Source organism: Drosophila ananassae, chromosome 2L, assembly GCF_017639315.1.
Source record: "Drosophila ananassae strain 14024-0371.13 chromosome 2L, ASM1763931v2, whole genome shotgun sequence".
In the NCBI taxonomy this organism is placed as follows: Eukaryota; Metazoa; Arthropoda; class Insecta; order Diptera; family Drosophilidae; genus Drosophila; species Drosophila ananassae.
This window is the reverse complement of record NC_057927.1, coordinates 23,143,472-23,169,347: the sequence shown is the minus strand read 5'-3', so window position 1 is coordinate 23,169,347 and position 25,876 is coordinate 23,143,472. Positions and strand designations below refer to the sequence as shown.

Sequence of the window (25,876 nt, the reverse complement as noted above, 5' to 3'; positions counted from 1 at the left end):
CGCCTGTTGCAATAATAAATGGCTGTTTATCCGTTACAATATTTTTATTAGTTTTTAAATTTGTTAAAATCTATTAAAGTTAATGACTTACTCTTAAGATTAAATGAATCTATAAATTACGTATGAAAATATAATTTTGATACCGCCATTGCCAATACATTTGCTTTTCAAAATCGAAAGACACAAATACACAAATAATTTCCAAAATAAACACAACAGTAAGAAGACAAAATACAAGTTATTTACACGGATCGTACAGCTACTTTTGAAGGATAAAATAAGAATTGAATAGTAGAGTTGAGGATAGAGTAAGCATACATATATAAAATGGAAATATGTATTTGTGGTGTATACGTTGTATAAAAATAGAATACTAAAGGGCGTCTCTATGCGTGTCTGGTTGCTCGAGTGATCCCTCCGTGGAATTGCACAAGAATTATGTGGGGTATCAATGCCTTTTTGCCGGGGACTCATACATTCCATTTTAGTTGCCCAAAGCAGCATGGCTGTGGATGTTCTTAAAGTCCTGGGTTTGGGTGGTGCTGCGCAAGACCTCCAGCCATCTATTAAAAATAAAACCAAGTGAGTTTAAATAACTTCTTAGCATTTTGACAAACTCAATCTTACCTGTTGTAGGTGTGAGCGCTTTCTGCCCGGAAGAAGTATACATGGTTCTTGAAGGAGAGCTTGAAGACGAACTCCTTCTGTACGGCATCCAGGTGGCCAGGAGGTCCAACCGTATAGCCCAGCAGTGGAAGGCTGGCCAGTGCAAATTCGTCCTGGTAGCTCTTGTAGAAGTACAGACAGAAAGAGGTAAACACCACCCATAGTTTCTGCCAGCCGGAGCTGTTCTTGAATTTACGCAGCAAATAGCCAGATAGCTGGTGCTCGGCGGCTATCAGGTGGTCGCCCAATCCAACGGTGGCCCCACGATGCCAGCAAACGTGCAGGGCGGTGTTGCTGCGAGACGGCTGTGTCTTCTGCTGCTGTTGGAGCTGAATTTGTTGCGGAGTTAGGGGGCCGCCGCCGTTCACGCTGCTGTTCAGGCTGCTGTTGTTGCCGTTGGTCAGGCCGAACAGATCCAGACCCTCCTCTGATGAGCCTGCCAATGGATGAACAAAATATTAGTGGATGTACTCTGAGGTGGAAAATGGTTCTTTGGATTCGGGAGACACTATATTGCTTACAAGGGCGTGCAGTATGCTTTTCTTGGCAGCCGAAAGTGTGAAGAAAATAATTGGTACGTTAAAAAAAAAACCCAAGAAATTTCAGAATCCAGTTACCAGAATCTCAATACTTACTGCAATTCTTGAGCGTCGTCAACTGGAGCTGCATGTTGGGCGGCCGGTTCTTGATGTCCACCGCCGCCTTGGACAGTTCAGCCAGCCAGAGGGTCTTCTCGGCGGTGGTGCCCGCACTCACCGTAATGGCGCACTGGCCTCCAAAGATCGAGAAGGTGTTGTGCTCGGCATTTTCGGTAAGGAGCGAACGTACGGGAACGTGGCCAAGGATGCGGAAACTCTGATCCAGCGGCGACTTGGAACCGTATAGTAGGAGGTCCGAGAACAGGAAAAACATGCGCTGCTGCAAGCCGCGTTTCGAGTGCTTCAGCAGGCAGCCCTGGCGAATGAGCCGGCGATGGGGCTGGACAAGCTGCTCGAAGCTAATGTCGCGCTGCAACTCGCACAGCTCCACAAAGTTGGCAGAGTCTGCCAGATGAGCTCGGATCTGCTTGGTGCTGCGGACCATGAGGTGGTGCACCGCCTGACAGTCGGCATAGTCGATGTGCTCCTCGCCGTAGTAGTCACAGAGCCTCTCCAACAGCAGCTGGTAGTGCAACAGGCGGTTAAGGGGCTTTAGCAGGAGTTCACCCACTGGAAGGTAGCACACTTTCTGCTGTTCAAACTCCTTGTAGAGCTGGCGGAAACGCTCGTCGCCCTCGTACATGTCGTTCAGGCAGTGCAGGATGTCCAGATGCGTCTGCACGTACTCGTCATAGATGGGCAGGGCTGCCATATGCTTCATCATGACATCGCCGATGCGATGGGCGTCGTGTCCGCCGCGACCCTCCCACAATACCATACGGTGCTCGATGTCGCGCAGGAAGAGATTGTGGTGCTGGGCCAGCGAGTCGAGCAGCTCGAAAAGCGGCTGCAGTTGCTCCACATCCTCCAGACTCAGGACCTGACGGAACGCAGTGTTTAGCACATCCAGGTCCTTCTTATAGGTGCGCTCCGTCATCAAGAGCTCCTTGGCCAGGAAGTAGCTGGGCTCGGTGGGCCACTTCCGCTTCTTCACCTCTGCTTCGATGTCGAGCTGGGTGGTCATCGGGTGGCCATGTGCATTGCCATTTCCATTGTGTCCATTCTGGTGCGCTGCGGTGGCCACGCCAGTGGCCAGTTCTTGGCGTTTCGCGTGCTGGATCTCCGCCTGGATAACGTCGTAGGTGCCGGCCTCGGAGCGGGAAAGAGAGGAGGACTTATCGGAACCCAGGGTGAGGTCGTAGCGTGACGGGGGAGTGGTGATCTCACCGCGCCTGTCCAGCGACATGTTTCCATTGATGCCATGGTAAACATCTGAAATGTCAACAAAAATAAAAAAAAATCCAAAATTATAAAAATAAATAAGAAAACAATATTTAAAAATGGAAAAAAGTATACGAAACATATTCCTTTTTGAAATAATAACCTAATAATAACCTAAACTAATATGTAATAATAAACTTGAAATTAATATTAGTTTAACTCTAAAAAAAGTAAGTTAATATTCAAAAAAGAATTTATTTTGATATTAAAACTCTTTAATACTTGATTAATGAAGTTTTATTTATTTAGTTTCGTTTCTATATAATTATAATTTAATGCTCGTTAAATCGATTGCTCGTGTACATTCCATTTTTTGTATTTTTTTTATAGACTTCGGTCACTTTTCTGTTTTTAATATTTTTTAACTTGTGAGAAAAAGATATCTGTTAAAAATAAACTTTATTTCATTATTCGTTTGTGTTGGAAAGAAATACGTGACCTTTTTAGTTCCTTTGTGTCTTAACTTGTTTTAAAATTCAGCTAGTAATTTTGTGATTCGTGTTTTCTAAGTAAATTCCATTTTAATTTTAAAGAAACTTTTAGTTTTGCACTCGAGGGGTTCTTTATGGAAATAAATCACACTAAAAACTATCCTTTCCTTAACTTGCCTAACTAAAATACCGGATCCATCGAATAAAAAATAATATTTTGATTAACTTATTTCCAAGGGTACACAACAACCAATTTTCCATTTGAATCTTAGCTTAAATAATACACATATTTTGATTCAAATACTTTTGATCTGGATTAAATTACCGAAATTATTGTACGCTCTTCCATCCTTACATTGCCTAATACTCTTTTAGTTACTCATTCTTTTAGATTTTCTAACAACATTTAAATACTTTTCCATTTATCGTAAACTTAAAGACCAAACAAATATCCACCATCCCATGGAGGGAAGGATGACTTTCCAATTGGATATAAAACTTAACAGGGTCTCGATTAATTCCTTTTGCTTTTTCATTAAAATTACTCACTACATACATACATATGTTAATACTTTCGGTATAAGTTTTTCCATATTCGGCTCTTGAATTTTGGCACATTCATGTACTAAGTAGAACTAATGGCTAAGACAACATTTGATCGCCTATGAGATTCGTAAGTAATTTTTAAATATTTAATTGGCGTCTAAAACATTTGGCATAAAAATTAAAAACCTATATAGCCCGAGGGCTACATAAAATACATATATATGGCTAGAAAATCGCTTTGTGGCATGGAGTAAATGCTTCAATATACTGTGATTATACAGAGTCCTGGTTGGGAACATTAAAGAGTGAGGATCTGAGGTGAGGAACTCCAAATGCATTTGGCTAAGCATTTGGTTTCAAAGCAATTGGCTGATTTGTCGCTTCATCAACTGAGATTACTGGACTTAGATCGTAGGTGTATAGTGGTTCCGCAACTAGTAATGGGCCGCATATTCCTATGTAGTAGGTAGGTATGCCTGGCGTTGGCACTTGGATTGGAACTCAGTTGGATAGGACAACCAATACTGACCTAACACAGAACATAGGTGTGCAGAGTTCTTCTTGGCAACTTGAATGAATCGTGTAATATATCCATGTAATAACTGTAATCTTAAACATTATGCCTCGATTCGTGTCGTGTATTAGCTAAATAACAATTAAACATTTGTATTCATGTATCTGGTATTCCATTATTCGATGATTAAACAGTGCATTAAAATTTGTTCAACTCGTTTAACGTTTCCGCTCAATATTCCCCATATATATATATATATAATTTCTTGAATGTTGAATCTATAACATTATCATATATATGTAGACGGTGCTCTTAGGCAAACCAATCTACTCCGACCTATACCGACATCAGTTGCCATCTCGATTATTTAAGGTATTTGATTTGTTAGGTTTTTAAATGTTTGATTAAAATTTGTTTATCTGAATTTGATTTGATTTTCTAACGCTTCAAGGAGAGTTTTAATTGTCTATAGTGTTCCTTATTTTTTGTTTTTTTTTTTTGTATGCAGCTTGTAAGATTCGTGGGTCTCCCATTTCGGATTTGTTCTTTGTCGTAAATCAGTCTCAATTACAAATAAGTTGGTTATAAGTACTTTGGATCGTGTGTAAAAGTCGTAGAGTTGTTCTAAAAATTTCCAAGGCAACGGAACAAATCAAAAGGCTGCATTCGATAAGCGCATACAAAGGGTACTTGGGTCTAACATCCTTTGTTCTCCGGAGGATGTACATGCTCTTACTGGTCGCTCAGATCATCCGAGTCGTGGAACTTGGGCGGTGGATCCACGCGGATGTCCAGACCGCAGGCATATCGCTCATACTCAATGGGTTCCGTTTCGTAGTCAGACAGGAAGTCTGGATAGGGCAGCTGCTGTCGAGATTGGGCGCTCGTTCCTGCTGCAGGTCCTCCTCCTCCTCCTCCACCTGCCGCCCCTCCGCCCGCTGCCTGCTGATCGTGGCCACTTCCTCTGGCCGCTCCACGGCGTATGGTGCCCGACCCAGCTGCTCCGGCTCCTCCTCCGAAGCCGCTGCAGCTGTCCTCACTGGAATTGGCCATCTCATCGGAGAGCCCTCCACCCCGGGTTTCGTACTCGCTCTCCTCGGGATTGCAGTAGTTACGTCCATGATAGGGCTGCACTGGAACGACTCCTGCCGAAGTTCCTGCCGCCATGGAGTCTTCCCGCTTCAACTGACGCTTTTTGGTGCGCGCCGGCTTCACCGGCTGTCCAGTGGCCGGCGGCATGGGATGGTTGGCCGCAGCTGGAACCTGGACGACGATAGGACGATCCATGGCAAGGGCCTGGTGGTACATGGGCTTGGTGATGTGACCTAGACGGTCGTACCTCGGGAATCCCATCTCGTCCACGTTGTCGCTCATGTCCAGGCTCTCGAACTTGCCACTGTACTGCGGATAGTCGTCGTACTCATCCGTTTGCTCCTGATCCCGCTCCAGCTCCTCGTCGAATTCCAAATACTGGTCATCCCGCTGGCAGGACGAATACTCCGAGCTCCCAGAATCCACCTCCGGCACGTAGCCCTCCGAGCACTCGGAACTCTCCGCCTGCTCTAGCAGGGCAGCCGCCGTCAGATTGGCCCTCATCCGTTTGGCGGGCAACTGGCGCTTCTTGCGATAGCCCCTGCTCCGCATCTTCGCCTCCTGGCCGCGCACATCCAGCGAACTGTCCGTGTCGTTACCGCTGGGCGGACTCTTCAGGGCTGTGGCAACAGCTCCGGCACACAGCTGACTTGCCACCTTCCTCGGCGGCTTCTGTATCAACTGGTTCGGTGGCGACTCTGAGCTGAGACTGCTGGAATAGTATGGGGAGCAGCGAACCAGTTTGTCCGCCCGCTGAGGCATTTGCGGGGAATTGGGCTCTGTGCTCTCGCTGTTCAGCGTGTTGGTTGTGGTGGTGGTGTTCGTGGCCGAGGATGTGGAGTGCGCATCCCGTTCTTCGTCGATCCGCATCGGCAGCTCCTGGGAGGACTGTTGCGACTTGCTGAGCATGTGCTCGTGGAAGGAGCTTGACTGTCGCAGCTGCTTGCTGGTGGTTTTGAACTCGCGGATCTGCGTCTTGGACATCGTCCTGTCGTCGTAGCTGTGGTGCTTGGCCAGCGGCTTGGGCGGCGGAGCAACCACTTCCCCGGGTAGGTCGCTGGGCGTTACAATGGGTGGTATAGTGGGCACAGGTGGTGGCGGAGGCTTCACCACAGCTTGGGGTGGAGCAGGAGCTGTCCCTTTAGCTTTACCTTGTTCTTCAGCTTCAGCAGCAGCGGCTGCCTCCTCCGCGAAGCCCGGCTGCTTCATTTTGTTCAGCAAAGCTTGCATAATGGGTCTGGTAACCGATGGCTTGGGGGCCACAGGTGGTTGGGGGGCCTTCGCCTTCTGACGCACCTGCTGCGGCTGCTGGGCTTGCATCTGCTTTGCTGCTGGCTGTGGTGCTGGAGCTGTCGATGATGTGGCTCCATGGAGCGGCACAAACTCCTGGCTCTGATAGCGCTCAGTCAGTTTCTCGGTGTGGGCATACAAGCGCTCCACAAACGGAGACTCTGACTCCGAGCAGATTTCCTGGCTCTGGTACAGCTTGGACATCATCTCCAGGGAACGGCGTTTCCGGGCGGCGGCACTGGTCTCTGGGCCCTGGGTGGTGTCCACCTGTTCCTGGCTGGATCTTCCTTGATTGCCATTGCTTCCACTTCGCCGATGCACCTGGGGCAGGGAACAGCGCTTCTCCTCACTCGGAGAATTGAGGCTAGTCTTGGATCCCACTCGAGATTGCTTGAGAGGCATATACTCTCCAGGAGCCACGCCCACGAGGGTGCGACTGCTGGAGGTGGACCACTCGCTGATGGTCTGAGCCATCTCTGTGAGACTCAGAGTGGTGTCGTCGCTTCGCGTGGCGGAAGTGGTCTCGCTCAGCTTATCCGTGTCCGAGTTGGAGAGCATGTCGTACCGCAGTCCGTCAGATGAGCCGTTGTCGCCACTAAACTTGTGGGAGAAGCTACTGCCGCCGCTGCCCTCGTTCAGGCTCTCCGCCGACTTGTTGATGGAACTGATGCTCGACTTGGTCTGATTTGATTTCTCGCTTTTGGCGCACGATTGTGTGGAAACCGCTGAAAGGCTATCAGAGCCGGAGAGATTGGCGTACTGCCTGACCGTATTCGTTCCGGTGGACCACTCTGAGATGCTCAGACCTATTGACGTGTCTTCGGAGTGCGAGCTGTGGGTACACTTCCTTTGGGCCAGCCCGCCCATGCGCACGGTGCCGTCAATGTCGGTTCCCATGGAGCTGGTTTCCTCCTCGGAGTGACTGGAGTGACTACACTTCTTGCAGCCTCCGGCAGCTCCTCCACCGCTGCTTAGCCGCGATTCGTAGTTCCTGCGCACCGTGGTCTGGTCGTAGGTTCCACTGCCCGACAGAATGTCGTCGATGGAAGTATCGGAGTTGTTGGAGCCACGAGACAGCTTTCGGAGCTGGGCATCCGGGGATAGCTGCACCTTGATGGTTCCCGGCATGAAAACATCGTCGCTGGAGAACATCTCCTCCTCCGAAAGAGGACTGCGGGGAGCGGGAGATCTAGTGGGTTGGGCCATGATTACTTCGGGGCTGGAGTTCTTGCGCTGCGCCCGAGCAGTGGCCTGAGTGGAGGAGGTGGTGCAGGACACATTCAGCGATGACGACAAGCAGGAAGCTGCGCTCAGAGTGGAGCTGAGGCAGCTGACCGGATCTGGCTGCAGTTGCTCGCTGCCAAAGTCCTTATCTTCGAAGGCGGCGGACATCAGGTAGGCAGTGTCCTCATAGGGAAGCACTCTGGCGACGTCTGGCGGTCCCATTGCCATCTCCTCGTCCAGAACCACCTGATCGGCGCTCTGGGCTTCGCTGGCGTAGTAGGTTTCGATGCTCTCCACGATGACGGGTGCTCCAACGGCGCTGGAAGGAGGCGAAGGCCAGTCTATCGACTCCTGCGACTGCTGGAACGCCAAGCTGGCTTTCCAGCAGAAGGATTTCGGCACTGGCTTATCCAGATCTGGCATACCATACAGGGCGTCGGCCGGTTTTATGGGAACATGGTCGAACGGAATCTCTGGTAGTGGCCAGTCCTCAGAATCCTGGCTGCCGGCATTCGAAAGGCACATGAGAGTGTGCCTGTCCGCATCTTCCCCTGTGTGCTCATCCACATGGGTCACAGAGAAGCGTCCGGTGACCATGGTGGGAGATTTTGGGTCGTTGGCGCTGCCAAAGCTGGAGAGACGATCGCCAGTTGCTGAATCGCAGGGAATTTCCGGCATTTCGGCTGAGGTGCGCCGATCGGCATCCGAAATATACGCCAAGTTCGTGTTGCTCCGCGAATCGGAACTCAAGCTGGGCTGATGATCCGTGGAGCCTATGGACTCGTCCCGCATGCTCACCGAGTGAGTGGAGGCCTTGCTCATGTCGTCCTCCATGCTAGACTTCTCCGAGGCTGTGCTTCGCTCCGAGATCCTGGATAGGGTCCTGCCCAAGGTGAAGCCCGTGCTGTACCCTATGATGTCCGTGGGATTCACACCAATTCCACTCAAGTTGCTCGTCATTGCCGGGTAGCCAAATGTGGCCGGGAAGTCATTCAATTCGTCCTGATAGCTGGTGTCGCTGGCATCCTTTTGCTCATCTGGGGAGACCTCCTTCACGTCACTATCCGACGAATCGCGCAAGGGATTTTGTGCATCATACCGCTCGTAGCCCCCGTCTGTCTCCAAATGGTGCCAGGGATCGTCGGTGCTGGAACTGTTGGAGCTCTCAATTGGAAACGGTCGCCAGGTGCTCTGCTGCTCCTTCTGGGCCAGATCACCTCGCCTCTGGGCAGCCCCTAACGATCCAGAACTGCTTTCCGTCTCAAAGGAGCCTCGCGATTCCACGCTCAACGATCCTTTTGAGTCGAAGCTGGACTTGGACTCCTGGGAACTGCGATCGCTGCCCGATTTCCCTGGTTCGGCTCGGGTCACCGACAGCTTCTTGCCCGCATTGGCTCTAGCTGGCTTTTCAATCCTGGGCGGTTTCCGGGAACCCCCCGAACTCGACTCGCTGTCCTCTGTCCGTATAGTGCCGCGCTCCAAAATCTTTGAAATGCGCTCCTCAATCGGATCCAGATAAGACTCGGTGCTGGTGCCCAGATCTATGGGACTCTGTTTCTCCAATGTCGGTGTGCTTGGCTTCCTGCCCAACATCGTTGTCTTTGGCTCGTTGGTGGGCGTCTGTTCATTGGAGCCCGTAGGCGAGATATCCTCTTTTCCGACATCCAAACGAAGCATTCGGAGCTTCAACTCATGGCACTGGCGCGCCTCTTCGTTGCCAAACTCCTGGGAGATGCCGAGGGGTCGGGCAATGGAGCAGCTGACACTGGACTCCTCCTCTACCGAGCTTTTTTCCTTGCCCACCGACAGGCTGGAATCTTGTTGCCTCTGAGGGCTGGTATCCTTCTCTCCACTGGTCCAGGAATCTGAGCTCTTGGACCGATCGCTTTGCTTGTCCAAGCTGTGCTTCTTTTTGGAGCTGTCCGAGGTGTATTTCTCGAAAGTCTCCAAAATGGACTTTTCGATCTGAGGACTGGCATTTGGTGGAGTTACCAGAATATTGAGGTCAGAGGTAGGCGTGGCGCAGTTGGAGTACTCAAGGGGGTTGGCATCTTCCAGGGTGGCCTGAGTCTCTAGAATATTTCGATCCGGTTCCAGAGTACGCGGCTCATTTTCAGAAGTATCCGATCCGATGAACTCATCGCACTCCACCGTCATCCAGGAGCCGGTCTCATCGCTGCGGCTGCGGTCCAAGCTCAGCCGGTTTGTATCCTGCCTGCCAACCCTAAGATGTCGCCTCTCGAGCGAATTATCGTCCTCCTCGATGGAGGGTTCCTCGCATTCAATGGTCGGCACTCGGTGAGGATAGCCCTCAGCTCCTCCTGTAGACCCAGGAATGGGTGATTTACTGGCCGGCGAGTGACTGTTGTCGGCGGAGACGAAAGAGTCCAGGCTCTCAGCGGTGGAAGCTTTTCGGCTGATGCCGCCCTCGCTGTCGCGGGCATCCTCGGAGGGCAATGAGCGCTTCAATATCTCCAGGGAGCGGCGTTCCATAATCACCGCCTGCATGTCAATGTCCTCCTGAAGGGGCTGCGGAAAAAAAAGCGGTTAGTCAAATTAGATCAATGGAATTAGAATGCGTTTATTACCTCTTGAATTTGGTATTGATGGGCGAACATCCGACGATCTCCGACAGCACTTCTAGCCGCTGGAGCTGGCTTCTCCTCGCTCTTCTTAGCCGCCTCGGCTGCCTGTCTTTTGTCGTCCAGGCTTCGGGCTTTGGCGTCCCCACCAAGATAGTGATGCTCGCCTGGTTTCTCTAGGCTGCTGGACTTTCCATCGATTTTCTTGTGGACAACGCTTCCTTCGATCCTCTGCTTGACTTCCTGGGCCTTGGCGATTTTTTTCGGCGACTTGATCAGCATGTCCTCGAGTGCCTCTGACTTTTCAGAGTCCTCAAAGGACTTGTTACGATCCTCAAAGCTGCGGTTTGCCTTGTCAAGCTTGTCGGGGCTGCGTCCCTCATCAAAGCTGCGGCTGAATTTCACCAACGAGTTGTCCAGCTTTCTGGGGCTCTTGGCAATAAGGACGTGATCCTCTGCCTTGGACTTGAACTCGGTTTCAATGATTATTTTATCGCCGTCTGTTTTCACGAGAATCTTGTCCTCGGGAGCGGGGAAAGCCGGCATGGTGTCCTTCACAGGGCTCAGCATAGTGATGGTCTGCTTCATGGCCGACTCGTACAGCTTCTGCTGGCGCTCCTTTCGCTTGGCTATGTCCGCCTCGGTCTCCTCCTGCGATTTGCTCTTGTCCTTGCTCAGACGACGCATTTCGATGGAGCGAGGGCGTTCCTTTGGACTCGACTTCTTGCTGCCCCTTCCATCCCTGGCCTTGATATCATCTGCACTGGTGCGTCGCGACTCTGGACGACTTCGAGACACTTTTCCCTTGAAAGGCTCCGAAGTCTTCAGCTTCCCCTTGCCAGTACTTTCGATGCTGCTGGCCCGCGACACGCCCGGAGAAGTCTTACGGGAGCTGTTGGCTGAACTGTAAGGTGACCAGTCCGTGAACCGATATTTGGGTATATTCAGAATCAGATGGTCTCCGCTTCTCAGCTTCATCTTGGACTTCTTCTTATCCTTGATCTTGACGCCTTGCAGTGCGATCTTCTCGATGTACTTCAGCTGGTTGAGCAGCTCCGCCTCCTCGCTGTCGATGGTCACAGCGCTGATCAGCGAATCCCTGCCATTGGTTTGGTTACTACCCTGCGTGGGAATGGACCCAGCGCACGAGTGAACGCTGTCGGCAGCGTCGTCATCCGGGGCAGCAGATTGATTTCCCCTCTCCAAGGATTTTTCTTCGAGAATCTCCGCCTCTTCTTCAAAGCCCACAGTGTCGTCCTTTGAGGAGAATGCGTTCATGGGTGGTAGGCGATGCAGGGAAATAACCGGAGTGTCCAGACTCTTTGTGCGGCGCTCCGTGGTCGGAGATTGTTGCTGGGTGGCCTTCTGGCGTTGCAGCGAGACAGATCCCTCTGAGAGATTCAGCCGAGCATGGGCAAACAGGATGGGAGCGTGTCCTTTGGAACGCATAACGATCGATGAGTCGATGATCTCCTCAATTAGCTTCACCTTGGACTTGGCTCCGCTGGCCGTCTGCTTTTTGAGAGTGTAATCGATGTCGGAGCCGGTGATCTTCTCCTCGTGGCAAGTCTCGTAAATGTCGTCGTTGCTGCGGAAGAACTCGGCGTGCTCCAAAATGGGCGAGGGAATGTTCTCGTTCCTTTGATAATCATTAGTACACTCATCCATTCGACCGCGCATTGGAACATGCGGCTCGTCCTCCGACGATGGTATGGAAATGGATCGCTCCGAAATACGCCGCAGTTCCGTAGCATTTGCGTACTGCGGGTCCAGCTTTTGAGGATGATAGCGACTCTCCAACTCGGCCAGTCGTCTGCACTGAGGCGGAGATCCCTCGATTTCCGTGGAACTCATTGTCTGCCCACGGCCCCAGGCTGCTGAAATGAGACGGCTCTGCTCAATACGCAGGATCGATTCGATTTCCTTGCGTGACTGCGGAGGCGAGAATTCCAAACGATCGGGGATAGCCTCCGCTGATCCAAACACGTCGTCCGAATCGAGGCTCTCGTCATCGGACGAGAACGAAGTAATGCGAGTCTTGCCCTTCTTTGACTTTCCGGTGGATTTGGTTTTTGGAATGACCCGAGGTTTGTTGGCTTTTCGCGCGTTTAATTGCAACTCCTTGCGAAGGCTCTGAATGAGCTCCATCTGCTTCTGTTCCAGCTTCTGCTGCTGCATGCTTTCCGTACGCGAACTAGTCGCCGAATCACTTTCGATCTGGCTCAGTTTCTTGTTCAGCTTCTCCAGGGTGCAGGCGTCCATCTGCTTGGTTATGTCCCTCTTGGGCGACGACAGCTGAATGATTGGTATCGTCTTGTCGATCTCCAGGGTGATGGGATCGACTTTGGAAAGATCAATGTTCTGGGTGAACAGAAACTCCTTCGTTTCTGCAGGAAGCAGGCTGTCCAGGATGTCGGGAAGAAAATCAGAAGCACCAGCTCCTGGTAGTGTCACACTGGCCTTGGGAGATTTGGGCGATTTTGGCGACTTGGGGGACTTTGGCGACTTGGGAGATTTCGGAGACTTGGGCTTGTTATGTTTTTTCTCGCTGGGCGAGGGTGCCGTGCCGTTCATGATGTGTCTCTTGTGAAGGACATAGGGAATGTCCTCTTTGAGAACTTTGGTGAAACGCCTTTCATAATCCCTGAAGAAGCTCTTGGGTAGCTCGAACCCAGTCTTTGGAAGTTCCTGAGCTAACTGAGCAGAGGAAGCACCGTCGTAGCACTTGGGAATCTCAAAGTTGCCATGAGCCTTGCAAAGTGGAGGAGCACTTGGAATCTGCTTGTACATGTAGTCCTCGTCGCTGGAGTTTGAATCAGCAGGTGTGAGATCTATGGACTTCTGATGCATGAGTACGTGGCGCCGGGAATTGCTCCCCAAGCGGGCGCGATTGGCCAGCGAGTTGGGGTCACTCTTGGTGCGCTCCACGGTGGCATGGGAAGAGTAACTCATCGGCACCATAATCGGATTATACTCTTCGAAGTGGGTCTTGGCTATAAGCTCCTCCTTGCGTGTGATTTTCTGGTGAGCCATCAGACGTGCCTGCTGCTTCTCGAACTCAGATACAAGCTCCGGCGTGAGTGGATACTCTGGACTCTGCTTGCTCTTCTCGTCCTTCTGCTGCTGGCCTTCCCATTGTTTCGTATACTTTTGGATGCACTCGATGCGATCCTGGTCAAAGCTGAAGATGTTTTCGCTGTCCGATCGGCGACGGAAAGCAGAGATCTTGCAGGATTGCGAATTTCCCCGTTTCATGGGAGCCATTTTATCCAGAGAGTCACCAGTTTGAATGTCCTTCTCCCGGCAACGTTTTCCCGACGCAGGAGTCGACACAGACTCCGGCGACTTGCTGCCAAAGGACTTGGCGTTCCGTTCGATTTCAACATTTTGCAGACTGATGGAGTGGACCTTGGAGGTCTTGTGCGTCTTGTTGCTAGGGAAAGTGGAATAGGTGTCCCTGCTGTCATAGAAGGAGCTGTTTGCCGTGGAACTATGTGTGTCCGAGAGAAGGCAATCGTGGCTCTTGACCTTGGGCCGCGAATAAAGTCCTTCGGGTGGTGGCTCCACACCTGTTTCCACCGCGTCGTAATAGTCGCTCTTCGACTCCTGACTGGATTGGGCGAACTTCTCGTAGAGCTCCTTTTTGGTAAACTGTTTTACCTTCTTGCCGGTGGTGGTGGGCATCTCGTAGTTTCTGCCGAAGCAGTCGCCCACCAGCGACTCCTTCGAATCCTGGCTAGAGGCCACTGAGGTCTTGCTCTTTGTGGTCTCCCTTGACTTTTTACTGTCCGTGTGGTAGAGGCTGTCGCGGGACTTCTTGCTGGAGTCCGAACTCCGTGAAATCTTTGTCTCGAACATCTCGCTCTGGCTCTCCTGGCTGGAGGTTCGTGTTAAGGCCAGAGTCTCTTGTATCTTCTTGTAGAAATTGCCATCCGACTTCACCGAAAGCTTCTCGCGTGGTAGATAGCGCGGATCCTCGGCGTCCCAGATCTCGTTCATGATGTCGGCCGCCGACTTTGATTTGACATCGATGGCGGAGCGGTACTTCGGCTGTTGCTGTCCTTCGGAGACAGACTCATCGTCACTGGGTATATAATTGCCCGAGTCCAGCGAGCAAGAGCGCATGTGGTCCTCAGACCGATGGCGCCCGCCAAAGAAGTCAATGTCGTACTTCTCAAGGAGCTCGTAGCTGTCCTGGGAGATGTCATCTTGCGAACCGGAATAGTCCAAGTGATGGCCATGCTGACGCTTGTGCTCCTGGGTGTTGTAGGTACTGCCCGGATAGCTGGAGGAGTACACCTTGCTCTGTGGAAGTGGAGAGAAGTCCTGGTGGGCATCGATCGAGTGGTTCTTGGTCACATATAGAGAGTGTCGGGAATCGTCATAGCGGGTGACCGGCGAGTCGATGCGGTTCGAGGAGAGGAACTCCTTGTCGAAAGCTGTCATCGGCTTGGGCAGCTCCCGATCGTAGTAGGTACTGCTGTATCGCTCGAACAGATCCTTGCACGAACTACTCTTCAGCCAGGACTCTCGCTCCACCTGATCGTAGATGTTTTCGCCATCCTCGCCCTCATCTTCCTCCTCTTCATCGTCCATGTAATGGGCAGCTGCCTCTTCTGGTTTCACAAACTGGGTTGTGGAGTAGAGACCACCCGGAGTCAAGTGATAATCGAGTTTCTCAGAGGAAGAGGATTGGCGTACCGGTGGTAAGTTGCCCACCGAGTGATGGGTAATGTAGTGACTGTCATACGAGTCCACAGAATCCACGCCAGAGAGCTCCGAGTTCCGAGGTAGCGAGTGAGTATGCCGGGAGCTTTGAGAGTCCACGGATGGGGTCAGGTAATTTTCCGATTGGGCCAACTTCACTCGCTCCCCTTGGCCGTATCGTTTCGTGCCGAAGCCGGTGCCAAAGTAGGACGAGGACGATGATTCCGAAGGATGATTGAGATCGTTGTGGTACTGGTAGCTGCCACTGTTGTAGCTCCTCTCCTGGACAGCGGCTGCGTAGGCAGAAGTGCTGGGCTGTTGCAAGAGCGGCACGTGGCTGAGGCCCATCTGCTTGGCTCTGGTGTACTGGAGAATGGATTGGTCGATGAACTCGTCGCTGAAGTGCTTCTCGCGCGTCTTGGACTTGGCTTTGCGGTTGACCGTGGCGTAAATATCGTTGCGTTCGTTAAGATTCAAGTGCTCACTGTTTGAGATTTTGTGCTCCTGGTGGGCGGAGCTGTGAAAGTCCGGGTACTTGTAGTGGCCCATGTCGTTGATGTCGGTGTAGATGATGTTGTCCGTCTCCGTTTCGGTCGAGTTGGCATTGGCGTTGTTCAGCATGCACTGCTTAGACATCGAATAGTTCGTACTGCTATAATGGACTGGGGTGACAGTTTGCGACTGGGACTCCTGTGACCGAAGCTGCTGACGATGGGCACTGGCCAAGACCGAGCCCGATGCCAAGCCCGAGACCGATGCTCCCGCCACTGAGGCTGCCACCATAGTCTCCCGATTGGTGGTAGATGCCGTCAAGTCCGAATCCGCTTCCTCCTCGACCAATTCCTCCTCCTCCTCCTCCCCCATAGGCTCCCCCTCCTCCTCCGTGTCCGCAGGGCCCGGCTCCTCCTCCTCCAATTCCATGGAGCTGTTGAGATCCACCGAACGAACCGGTGTGTGTGTGCTGAGCATAGTGCTGATGATGTTGTTGTTGGTGTGGGTGTTGCTGCTGCTGTGCGTGTTGATGCTGATGAGCTGCGGCGACGCAGGGGCATACGCTTGGGATCCCACTGAGACTCGACGAGGGGTGCTGCTGCTGTACAAGTGGGACAAGTGGCTCAGACCTGGACGCGTCGGAGGGAATAACAATTCGATTTTAGCAACTGAAGGCCTACAGTAATATGTTTCTCGAAACGCAAACGGGAACGGAAATTGAAACGGAAACGGAACCAAACCGAAATCATATCGACAACTTATCAGATCACAAACCAAACTCTGAACACTGGAACTAGAAATCATTGCATTAAGAAACACCCACTCTAAATGGGTTTTGAAATTAAAGCTACGATTAAATTATACATAAAACGGTAATAAAATGATTTAAGGTCTAAATTATAGACACTATAAGGTAAACTTAACTTTTAACTTAAGTAGTATTAACATAATCACTTTAACTAAATTATAACTATTCTATTTATCACAAAACAAATTCTATTCCTCTTTGAATAATTTCGTTAAAAAAGTATGAATAAAACTGAGAATAAAAATCTCATAAAAACATAGAATAAATTTAAGAAGGATATGATAGTCCAGTTGAAGGATCCTGAGTGACTCACCTAAATTGTGATCGCCTGGATGCACACGAGCCTGATCGGGAGCGCGCTGCTGGTGGAGGCTGTTGCTGTGACTGGGCGAAGTCCACGACTGCGGACCCTGTGGTGAAAGTGAGCGGTTCGAATTCATTTGGTCCATAGCCGCTGCCGAGTGGTGTTGCCGTTCCGCCGCCGAGCATGCCGCTTCCTCCGGGGAGGTTGGCGAGTCCGGTGCATAGTTCTTCGTCTGATAGATCTCCACCTGGGCTGCTGTGACCTGGAATTGGTTATGGGGAAGTAATTAATGTGGCTCTCATACTAATTGAGAATGGATAACTCACTTGAGAACGCATGTGGTCGGTAGGATTGTCGCGTCGGCGATCCAAGGTATCCGCTGCCTTCTTCGTCAGAGAAGGGGTCATCGAGTCGCTGCATTGATTGCGATAGTCCCATGCCGCTGTAGCAGGTGTAGCAGAAATGAAAATAAAAAATTACAAATCAAATCGCATACGCTAGAGAATAACTTGACTCGACTAGATATTCATTCATTCATTCATCAATTATCATCAATCATCATCATCAGCTAGCTAAACCGAAAACAGCCGACAAATGAAGCTCCAAACTCAAAAATCAAATTAAGACAAACCAAATGAAATCGAATCGAATACACATATTCTTCAAAACGAGTAACGAAATAAATACAAACCAGTGTCAATTGGGAGTAGGGGATTGGCTGAAATGCTGGAATTCACATACGTATGCGATTGACTTCGGCTACTAGCATTCAGTGGCCCTTGCCGGAATGACTGAGACCTGCAGCAAAAGAAAAGACAAGAGGATACCACGTTTTATATTTTCACATGCTCAGTTTTTTTTTTTTTGCGGTTTTAGTTTTTTTTTTAATTTTAAATTTTTTTCTCATTTTCTCTTAGGTTTTAGTTTAGAGTTTGCTTTAGGGTTTCATTTAGTTTAGTTTAGAGTTTAGTTTGTTTAGCACACAGTTTAGTGGAAAGGCTTCCATTTTGATATTTAGAGAGCATTGCTTAAAGTAGCGAAGACATTTCAGTTGAAAGTATAACTAACGGAAAAGGAACTTAGGTCTTAAGAGTTGGTTAGTATACAACTATGATAGAAAGTATAATACAGAACACAAAAAATATTCAATATCATAGGCAACTACGGGGCACGGTTCTATCGGTTCTACTTAAACGACACCAAGTCATAATCAGCTCAAATATTGAGCAATATTTATTTACAAATATTATATATATGAGTTTTGGGATTTCCCCATGAAGTTCTCGTACAAAACATCACAAACAAGATAGCTCAAGCTCTGTTTGGGGGTTTACTTTTGGGGGGGGCACACGACTAAGTAACTACACATTTAGTGGGAGCAGTGGGGGGAAGGTGTTTAAAACATGATTAGCTGGCTTACCATCGGTTACTAGGGAACTAAGGTGACACACACAAACGTATGACAAAAGCAGCGGAGGATAGTTACTCGTTTATGATTATTTGAAAAGAAAAGTTGTGGGTGAAAGGCAAACTATGAATGACTCTTCCCCCAACTCGATGATTCGCAATGAGGGTCAGAGTGGGTTCGGGAGGTGGCTTGGATGAATGGTAATCAGAATCAAATCAGAATGCTAACGAGAAGGTGAACATATAAGGGTTTGCCAATTTAATTAATGTTTTATTTAGGTTCTCTAAGTGGTTAGTAATGATTGTCTAGGTTAGAGATCTCACTCATGGATACATATGCACTCACGGGTACTGGTACTGGTTAGTGAAAAATAACTTAGAAATGGAATCAAAAATGTAATTATTAAAAACTAAGTTGAACTGAAATATGGTTGTAATTGAAATGCTTGTCATTCTTTGCTGTACATTTGGCTAGATTTTGGTTTTTGTTTTTGGGGTTTTCTTTATATTTTTTATTGGACGTTTTCTTTTTTAAGTTTTTGTGCTACATAAGTTTTTGAAGTTTTTTCTGTTTATACCAATTGGTTTTTAAAATCCTCTTTTCTTTTCTAAGGCGCTTCGTTTCGACCTAGTCAAGGTATTTTCATAATGTGTTTCATTTTTGGGAATTTGTTGTGGGTGGTTGGGTAAAAAAAAAAAATACAAAACACTTATCTTTCTTTTCGAAAAATAACAAAAAACCAAAGCCATAATACAAATGTGTCGGAAAAAGTGTAAAGAAACAACAAACGAACGAGTCGAGTTAAATGAGAACGAAGTCTTGATGATTTGGCAATGTAGGCTGATGATAAGTATAATATTTTTATTGGCTTAAAAATGTAAATATATATAGAAGTATGTAGATATTATTTTTATAAAATGCTCTTAAGAAAACTGTATAAATTTTGATTTTGATTTGTATTTTTTTTTTGAGAAATATAAGCTGTAAAAGCCAAAGCTTCGTTAAATTCTTTCTCAACAATAAAAGCAAAACAAAACATTTGAAAGAACACACGCAACTTTACCAGAATAACTTCAACTGGATTTGAAAAAAAAGAGTACGAAAACTGGTAAAGCTTCGCTTTTAAGGCTGGTTAAAAAAAGTTTGAAAGTCTTAGCCTAAATCGTGGCTTACCTTTGGAAGTTCTGCCTCTTTACATAATTCTCGCGTACAAATTCAATAATTTGCTTTTGCGTTTTGCCGCTGTATCTGTTGGGGAAATAAAAATATAAATATCGAGGACTAAAATGGAATCAGAAAGTTTACCGGAACGAGCTGCCACGGGAAAGCACGCGGGTCTTGCGACGCGGCGTATTTTGCACAGCCGTACAGCGGAAGAAGCCGTGATTCTCGACGCACTTCTTCCAAAAGTTCTTGCACTCGTTGCGGCCTTCGAAGAAGAATTCCACAGTGTCCTTGTAGTAGCCCTAAAATATCGATTCACATTAATATCTGATGTACTCAGACTTTGTAATATCCACTTACGTAACCCTCGGGGTGCAGCTTGACCAGAAAGCGTTTGCGCTTGAAGGATATCTTGCGTATCTTGGCCCAGGAGAAGGTGTTGATGCGCGTTATGTTCTGGAAGACTGTGATGCCCATGTGGGCGACTGCCAGGTTGAGGGGAACCCCCTCCACGTCCTTGGCGGGATGCATTTTCATGCCATAAAGCTCACATCGCCTGGCCGTCTCTAGCAGATTAAGATCCGCCTCCGCCGGCGACTGACCACTATAAAAGAGGACACAATTTTTCGCTTTTGAGACTGTAACAATGGGATAATGCGGTTTACTTACACGTGCTTCTTGTGGTTCTCCATTATCTTGCGCTGCATGGTGGCGTCCTGATGGGGCACAAAGCGGTACGACGACAGATACGTGTGGTCGGGATAGTCCTCGGGCACAAAGTCCCCGCACGATGCCTGTACAATGTAGCTGGCCATTAGAGCCGCCGTATTGTCGTTGCACTGCAGGCTGCCGGTGGCCAGGTCTCGTTTGATTTGCAGGCAGAATAGATACCTAAGAAATTCGATTTGTAACTAATGCATTTATGCCAATTAGTGCTAATGCCTTACCTGGTGTACTCCTCCTCCAGCTGGGCTGGATCCGGGGTGTAGAATTTAATGCAGAATCGCAGCACTGGATCGATGAGCGACAGGCCCACCTGACGGTTCATTGGCTTCTCCAGATCCAGCCAGTATTTGGTATGAGTGGACACCTCCTGGTACTCCAATCCGAAGTAGTCCGCCTCGAGTAGATTCAGTTGGCGGCACACTTGCTCGAACAGGACTCGGCCCAATGCCTTTGCCTGAAAGAATAGATGATTCTCCCGTAAATATAGGCTCAAAATTAATAATAATTAACTGCTTAGCTTTAAAAATCATTAGCCAAAATGGCGTCAAGATGCCGTTCAAGGTTAAATCAGTAATTAAATGGCTGCTTTCCCTCAAAGTAAACCCAATCAATTTCAGGCCAAATTGGCGCAACCGCATAATGAAAGAGGACTTATGGGGGCAGAAGGAAAATGAGTTTTCCCAGTTCCCAGTTCCCGGAGCAAACTGGAGAATGGGCGGGCGGGCTCAAGATGTTCGCACTCGTTAAGCTTGTTAAAATCTAATCTGGCATGCAGTTTGTGGCTCATCCCAGATGACGCCAGACGCCAAATGGTGGGTGTTGCGTCTGATTGCATTTGAATAAATTTCAATTGAGTTGACGCCTGCTTTTCCCCTTTTTCAACTTTCAGTCCATCTAAACTGGGCCATTTTGTCTCGGGCGGCAATTAAGTTATATAAAAGATGGGTCTCCGCAGCAAAGTGAGCAAAAATAAAAGGAAATTTACAGAGACATGGACGGAATGAAATTAGAAGGTTACACTTTGAATTCATTCTATTCTTTCTCTATTCCCTATTAAAAAAATAATGAAATCATCTCCCTAATCGCTTTAGACAAAGCTCCTTAAATGCATTTGCCTAATTGCTTTTATCGATTAGCAAATTAGCAAGCCAACTCCCAAAAAGCTATTAATTTCGAAACCTTGGAATCGCACCTATTAGGATTCCAATTTCAATTTGCAAGCCCCGCAAGGAGGTGTGATGTCTGGCATATATTAATTCGGGATCAGAGTACAATCCAGGGCATATGCCACGACATTTGGCACATAAAGGGATTCGACTGGCAATCAAACAGAGTGCTTTGTCAGGACCAATTTGGCTACCAGGCCCACAAAAGCAGGCAACAATCTATCAGAGTGTGAAATGTTCTGCAAGGCGTGCCAAAATGTTATTAAACGAGTGAGTGTGTGTGTGTTCGATATTTGAATATTTTATGTCCTAAATTGTATAAAAGCCTATATCGAAAAGGCAACAAATTCGCTGGCCAACATCCAAAATGCTTTTGCGGCTTTTTAGCGCATAAATCGAATGGAGTAGAATCGGGTGTGGCTGGTCAGCATATTAAATGGAGAAACAAATGATAAAATCAAGGTCTATGTGCCATTTTCTCAGTTTCCGTTTTAAATTTGATATCTCGGCATAAATAAACTGTTTAAACAACCAGAGTAAACAAATAAAATTGAAATCTTCGACCTGTTTTATATTTTACGCTCTTTAAGCTTATTCGTCCTATTTCTTTTTTTGAGAACTTGAGACTCTTATTGAGCTTATATTTTCTAAAAATAAATTTCCATTTAATGGAATTTGAGTTATTTGTGATCACAGGATTTTGAATACTTGGCTATCCTTGGGTTAGTTATGGAACAGTTTAATTTTAAATACATTTGAATTTCAAACTAAGTGGCTTAAAATCTAAAACCTCAAAACCAACGCCGTGTCCTGGCCAACACCATAAATAAATATTTATATTATTTTCGCCTTTGAATCAGCTCCATAAGCCTGTGAATAGTTTGTGAGGTTTTTGTTAGGTTATTTATGGCACTTTTCACTTTTCCCAGCTAAAATGTTATTTGCACAAGTTTGAAACAATTGTTGCCCTCGTTTCAGGATATTTTAATTAATTTGGCCAACAAGAGCAGAATGCAGAAGCCGAGGATGAATGTGTGCCGAGAGTTCTCCAGAGAATCCCTGCTTTCGTCTCCTCCCCAGCGACTGCAGTGCCATTGTTTGCTTTTTATTTCCAGCCAGGAGGAGCCACAATGAGGCAGCAGCCACGCCCAAGCTGTGACATTTTCCTAACCAACACACGCAAATATACTTGTAGTGGCCATTCATTGGGAATGGCTTGCTGCTCCCAGAGCCATTTATCTTTTTAGGCCAATTCTCTGATCTTCTCCAACTACAAAACAAACCAATTAACTTTGGCGACTTTTGCATGGGGGCCAAAACGGAAATGGGAGACCGACAGAAAGCTTTTCAATACAAACAACCCTTTTACGCCACTTTCCCAGCCCCCACATAGGAAAGTTGGCCATCAATTGTTGGTTGTTCAATTTGTCGCTACCGAGAGTCAAAAGCGGGACAAGAACTATTGGCAACTGCAGGTGCCATCTCAACACTTGCGGAAAAAAGGACAACAAGGAGAAGATTTAATTGCTTTCAAATTCATTTTCTCAATTTTTTATTGGTTAAAAAACAACTGGAAAAGTGAACTTTTTTCAGTGTATCAAGGAGGTGGCAATAGGTCGGGGCAAGGTGAACGAGGCACCCCTCATATCGTTCCACTTGCATTGTCCTTGTCTATTGAAAAGCCCTCGTAACCCCATTGATGCTGCTGCCAAATCTGCGGGCTACCCTACCCGCCATGGAAAACTACTGCGAAACTTTGGCCAAAAAAGTTTCCAGTTTCACAAAAGAGACCATTATAAGTGAGGTTTTCAAGAAAATATGTTCAAAACGAAATAATAGTCTTAAACTTTTGGTGAGAAATGGTAGTGGGAAGAAAACACTCAGGTTTTTAATGGAGCTAGTATTACAAAAAGAAAACTTAAAGGTCTTAGAAAGAGCTTCCATTTCTAGGACTCTTACATTTTTAACCAGAAATCCATAAAATAACTCTATTATAACGCCCATGAATACTTTTGATTGATATTATATTGATTTTCCTGACTATCATTGTTTGTTTTCCCCAAAAAATATCCCACACAACCTTCAAAATACGCGAATTGCGATGGCTTGCGTCACACGTTTATGGACTTCTCGAATGGCTTTCCATTATTCTGCATTATCAGCAAAATTGCCACACTACAGAGAGATAAGCTTTTAACACTGTTTTGCGCTCAACGGCAAATAAAATTTGGCAAACAACCGAATGCTTTTCTAATGCGTCTGTAGAAACTTTTTAAATGGAAAAACCAAGTACAAGATGGGAGATATTCTGTGGTGCAGTGGGGCCACCTGCCCCTGCTTCACATTCCACACGCTCCTGCTTGGGCACAAAAAATATTTCAATTCAGGCATTTCGGCAGCAGAGATGGTAAAATCTCGCTTTGAGTGGGTATTTGTGAGATTTTCCTGGAAATACCAGTCGCCTGGCCAGACCACAACCCACCAGTGCCACGTCTTTATCGTTCGCTCTCGTGCCATTCCGCATCCTCATATACAACCACATTATCGTTTACCAGCCACAAAGTCCATTACAAGCCTTGATTAATAATGCAGTTGACCGACCATGCAACAATATTTCCAGCTAAGGGCCATCCATATACATGCATGAGGGCCCAGAAACCCCCCACTTGCCGGAGAAACAGTGTTCATGTTTGCGGAATCACTGTGGAAGGGATGGGTGACGGGGGCCCACCTCAAGGCTTCTATTTTTGAAAAAATGCAACCATGTCACTATATTGTGTGTTACGTATACGCAGTGGTAGACCAGAATTTCCGTGCACAGCGAAAATGTAACTCGATTGAATTTTTAATGCGGACAGAGAACTGTAGTTACATTCGTCTATACCCTGATAAAAAGCCAGAAGTCCAGAAGTATTCTGGCAAAAATGGAAAACCAGCTCAGAAGAGAATAAAATGCCATAGAAAAGAATGCAGACAACGAATGTTTGAATCTAGCATAAAAATAGTTTCCGAGTCGAGCACTTTGCAACATTTAGTAAGCTGGGGCATCGCCTCAAGTGCAACTGGTTTATGAAAAGGTTAGGCCAGAATGCCCTACGACAACTGAAACTACAACGGAAACCATCCAACCCCCCGATCCTAACCAAATAAACCACAAGCCACCCGCTTCGCTGCCGAAACCCGAACAGAAAACCACCCAAACAATGGCAACCATTTTGCTGTTGCCCTGAAACATTTCCACTTCCCGCTGGCTCTACTCCTCTGCCAGTTTGTTGAAGCCTTTAAAATGTGTCTAGGCTTTAGTAGGAGATTGGGTTAGCACTTGAAAAAAAAATACAATAATATTTAAAATAGAAATAACTAATAGAATTTGAGATTTGTTTTAAAAATAACTAAGCTTGAGAAGCAAAAAATGGTTTCACTTTTTATCATTCTTAGCTTTTGAAGTCTCATAAATTCCGAAAAGTGTATCCTTTTGGGCGTGGCCACTTCAACTGCGAAACAAAAATGCCTAAGCCTTTCACTAGGCCGGGCTAATGGAGCCAGGAAGTGGCGCAAGAACAACAGCCACATGAAGAGCAAACTACGACAAAATCCATTAACCAACACAAAGTGGCTGACAACTGGGAAAAGGAGTACTAGAACGAGTACGTGAAAGGCAGTTGTTAAACAAGGAGCAGGCCACAAGGCATCAGCAAAAAGGAGCTCTGTTTGAGTATTTTTTGGGAGGCATTCATCCAACTGGCAATTCGGCTTGCATTAATGCGATTTGTGGTCAACAATCAGACATGTGCAGCCCGAGCAGACGACAACAGTTCGTAGACCCCAAATGAACTTCTGGCCAAAAAAAAAAAAGTCGGGCAGCCCAGCATCGGGCCAAATCTATGCCAAGTTGTTTGAGTTTTCCGTGTTCTGTGGGGCGAGGGCATGGAGCGGATGTACTGCATCTGCACTGTAACAAGCAGTGCCTGTGCCTGCTGCCTCTCAGCCCACGTTTCCTGCCTCTTCTGTTGATTTCTGCTCCTTCGCGCTTGTTTGCCACGGAAAATAAAACGAAACGAACTTTTCGTTAGCTGGCCCGATGCCAGCACAGTGGCAAAGAGCCACGCCCACCGAAAACCTAAGGCCTCTTGTCGCATAAATCCCAGTTGCAGCTATCCCCCCCCCATTTATCTTTCCAGCTTCTTGTCTTTTTTTTTCCATCCTCTAGAGACTTTCGAGTCCACATTTAATTAAAAGTAGATTCTCATATATTTTTCCATTTGCACGTGAAATTGTTTGTTGCAGGGCAGTGCCCTGCTTTTTTATTCCGTTCTCTGCATATAGAGATGCATTTATGGAATTTCCATTTAACGGATGACTTCCGTTTCGGCAGGTGCTTCCTGACAGAGATATTCCTTAAATGGGAGAAGGCAGGGGGACTGTTGTGGGGTCTATCCCGTAGTACTTATCCCTAATTATTTAATATTTATTTAATTATAAATAGTATTAGTTACTATATCTGATTTAAACTTTCTGTTGCCTAGTTTATGGGGCCATCTTACCTGAACTTGAAACATGGTCACTGTGTCGTCCAGCATTTGGATGCGGACCGTCAGCTTTTTGCCACCGCGGTGTCTGGGCGTCGAAGGAGTTCCATCCACACCGGAGGGTGTGCTCAGGGAGTGCGTCATCCGTCCACCGGGCAGACCACCACCACCGCCGCTGGCCAGGTCATAGTGACGACCACCTCCACCGCCTCCGCCACCGCCACCGGCGGCGGACCGCGAGGCAGTGCCCATGTCGGCCAGAGACATTTTGTAGACGAGTATCTTGGTTACCTCCGGGTCGTAGTTCT

The 25,876-nt window shown here is 47.7% G+C and overlaps 1 protein-coding gene across 2 annotated transcripts; it reads right to left on the bottom strand.

Annotated features, from left to right (window-relative positions):
* Positions 1 to 27: 27 nt before the first annotated feature.
* On the bottom strand, positions 28 to 25,862 carry LOC6501683 (FERM, ARHGEF and pleckstrin domain-containing protein 1). 2 transcript variants are annotated; one of them, XM_032456328.2, is made up of 12 exons: positions 25,584 to 25,862; positions 20,095 to 20,327; positions 19,817 to 20,038; positions 19,508 to 19,751; positions 19,289 to 19,449; positions 19,157 to 19,231; positions 17,267 to 17,373; positions 16,902 to 17,017; positions 16,585 to 16,837; positions 1,302 to 2,576; positions 628 to 1,102; positions 28 to 563 (listed from the first exon to the last, which is right to left on the bottom strand). In XM_032456328.2, exons 1-12 carry the CDS (start codon positions 25,833 to 25,835, stop codon positions 485 to 487), a joined length of 3,492 nt encoding a protein of 1,163 aa, XP_032312219.1. In that variant the 5' UTR covers positions 25,836 to 25,862; the 3' UTR covers positions 28 to 484. The 2 variants fall into 2 exon arrangements, with proteins under 2 accessions (XP_032312219.1, XP_014767161.1); XM_014911675.3 differs by lacking the exons at positions 28 to 563; positions 628 to 1,102; positions 1,302 to 2,576 and adding exons at positions 2,808 to 10,211; positions 10,271 to 16,092.
* Between the last annotated feature and the right edge of the window lie 14 nt (positions 25,863 to 25,876).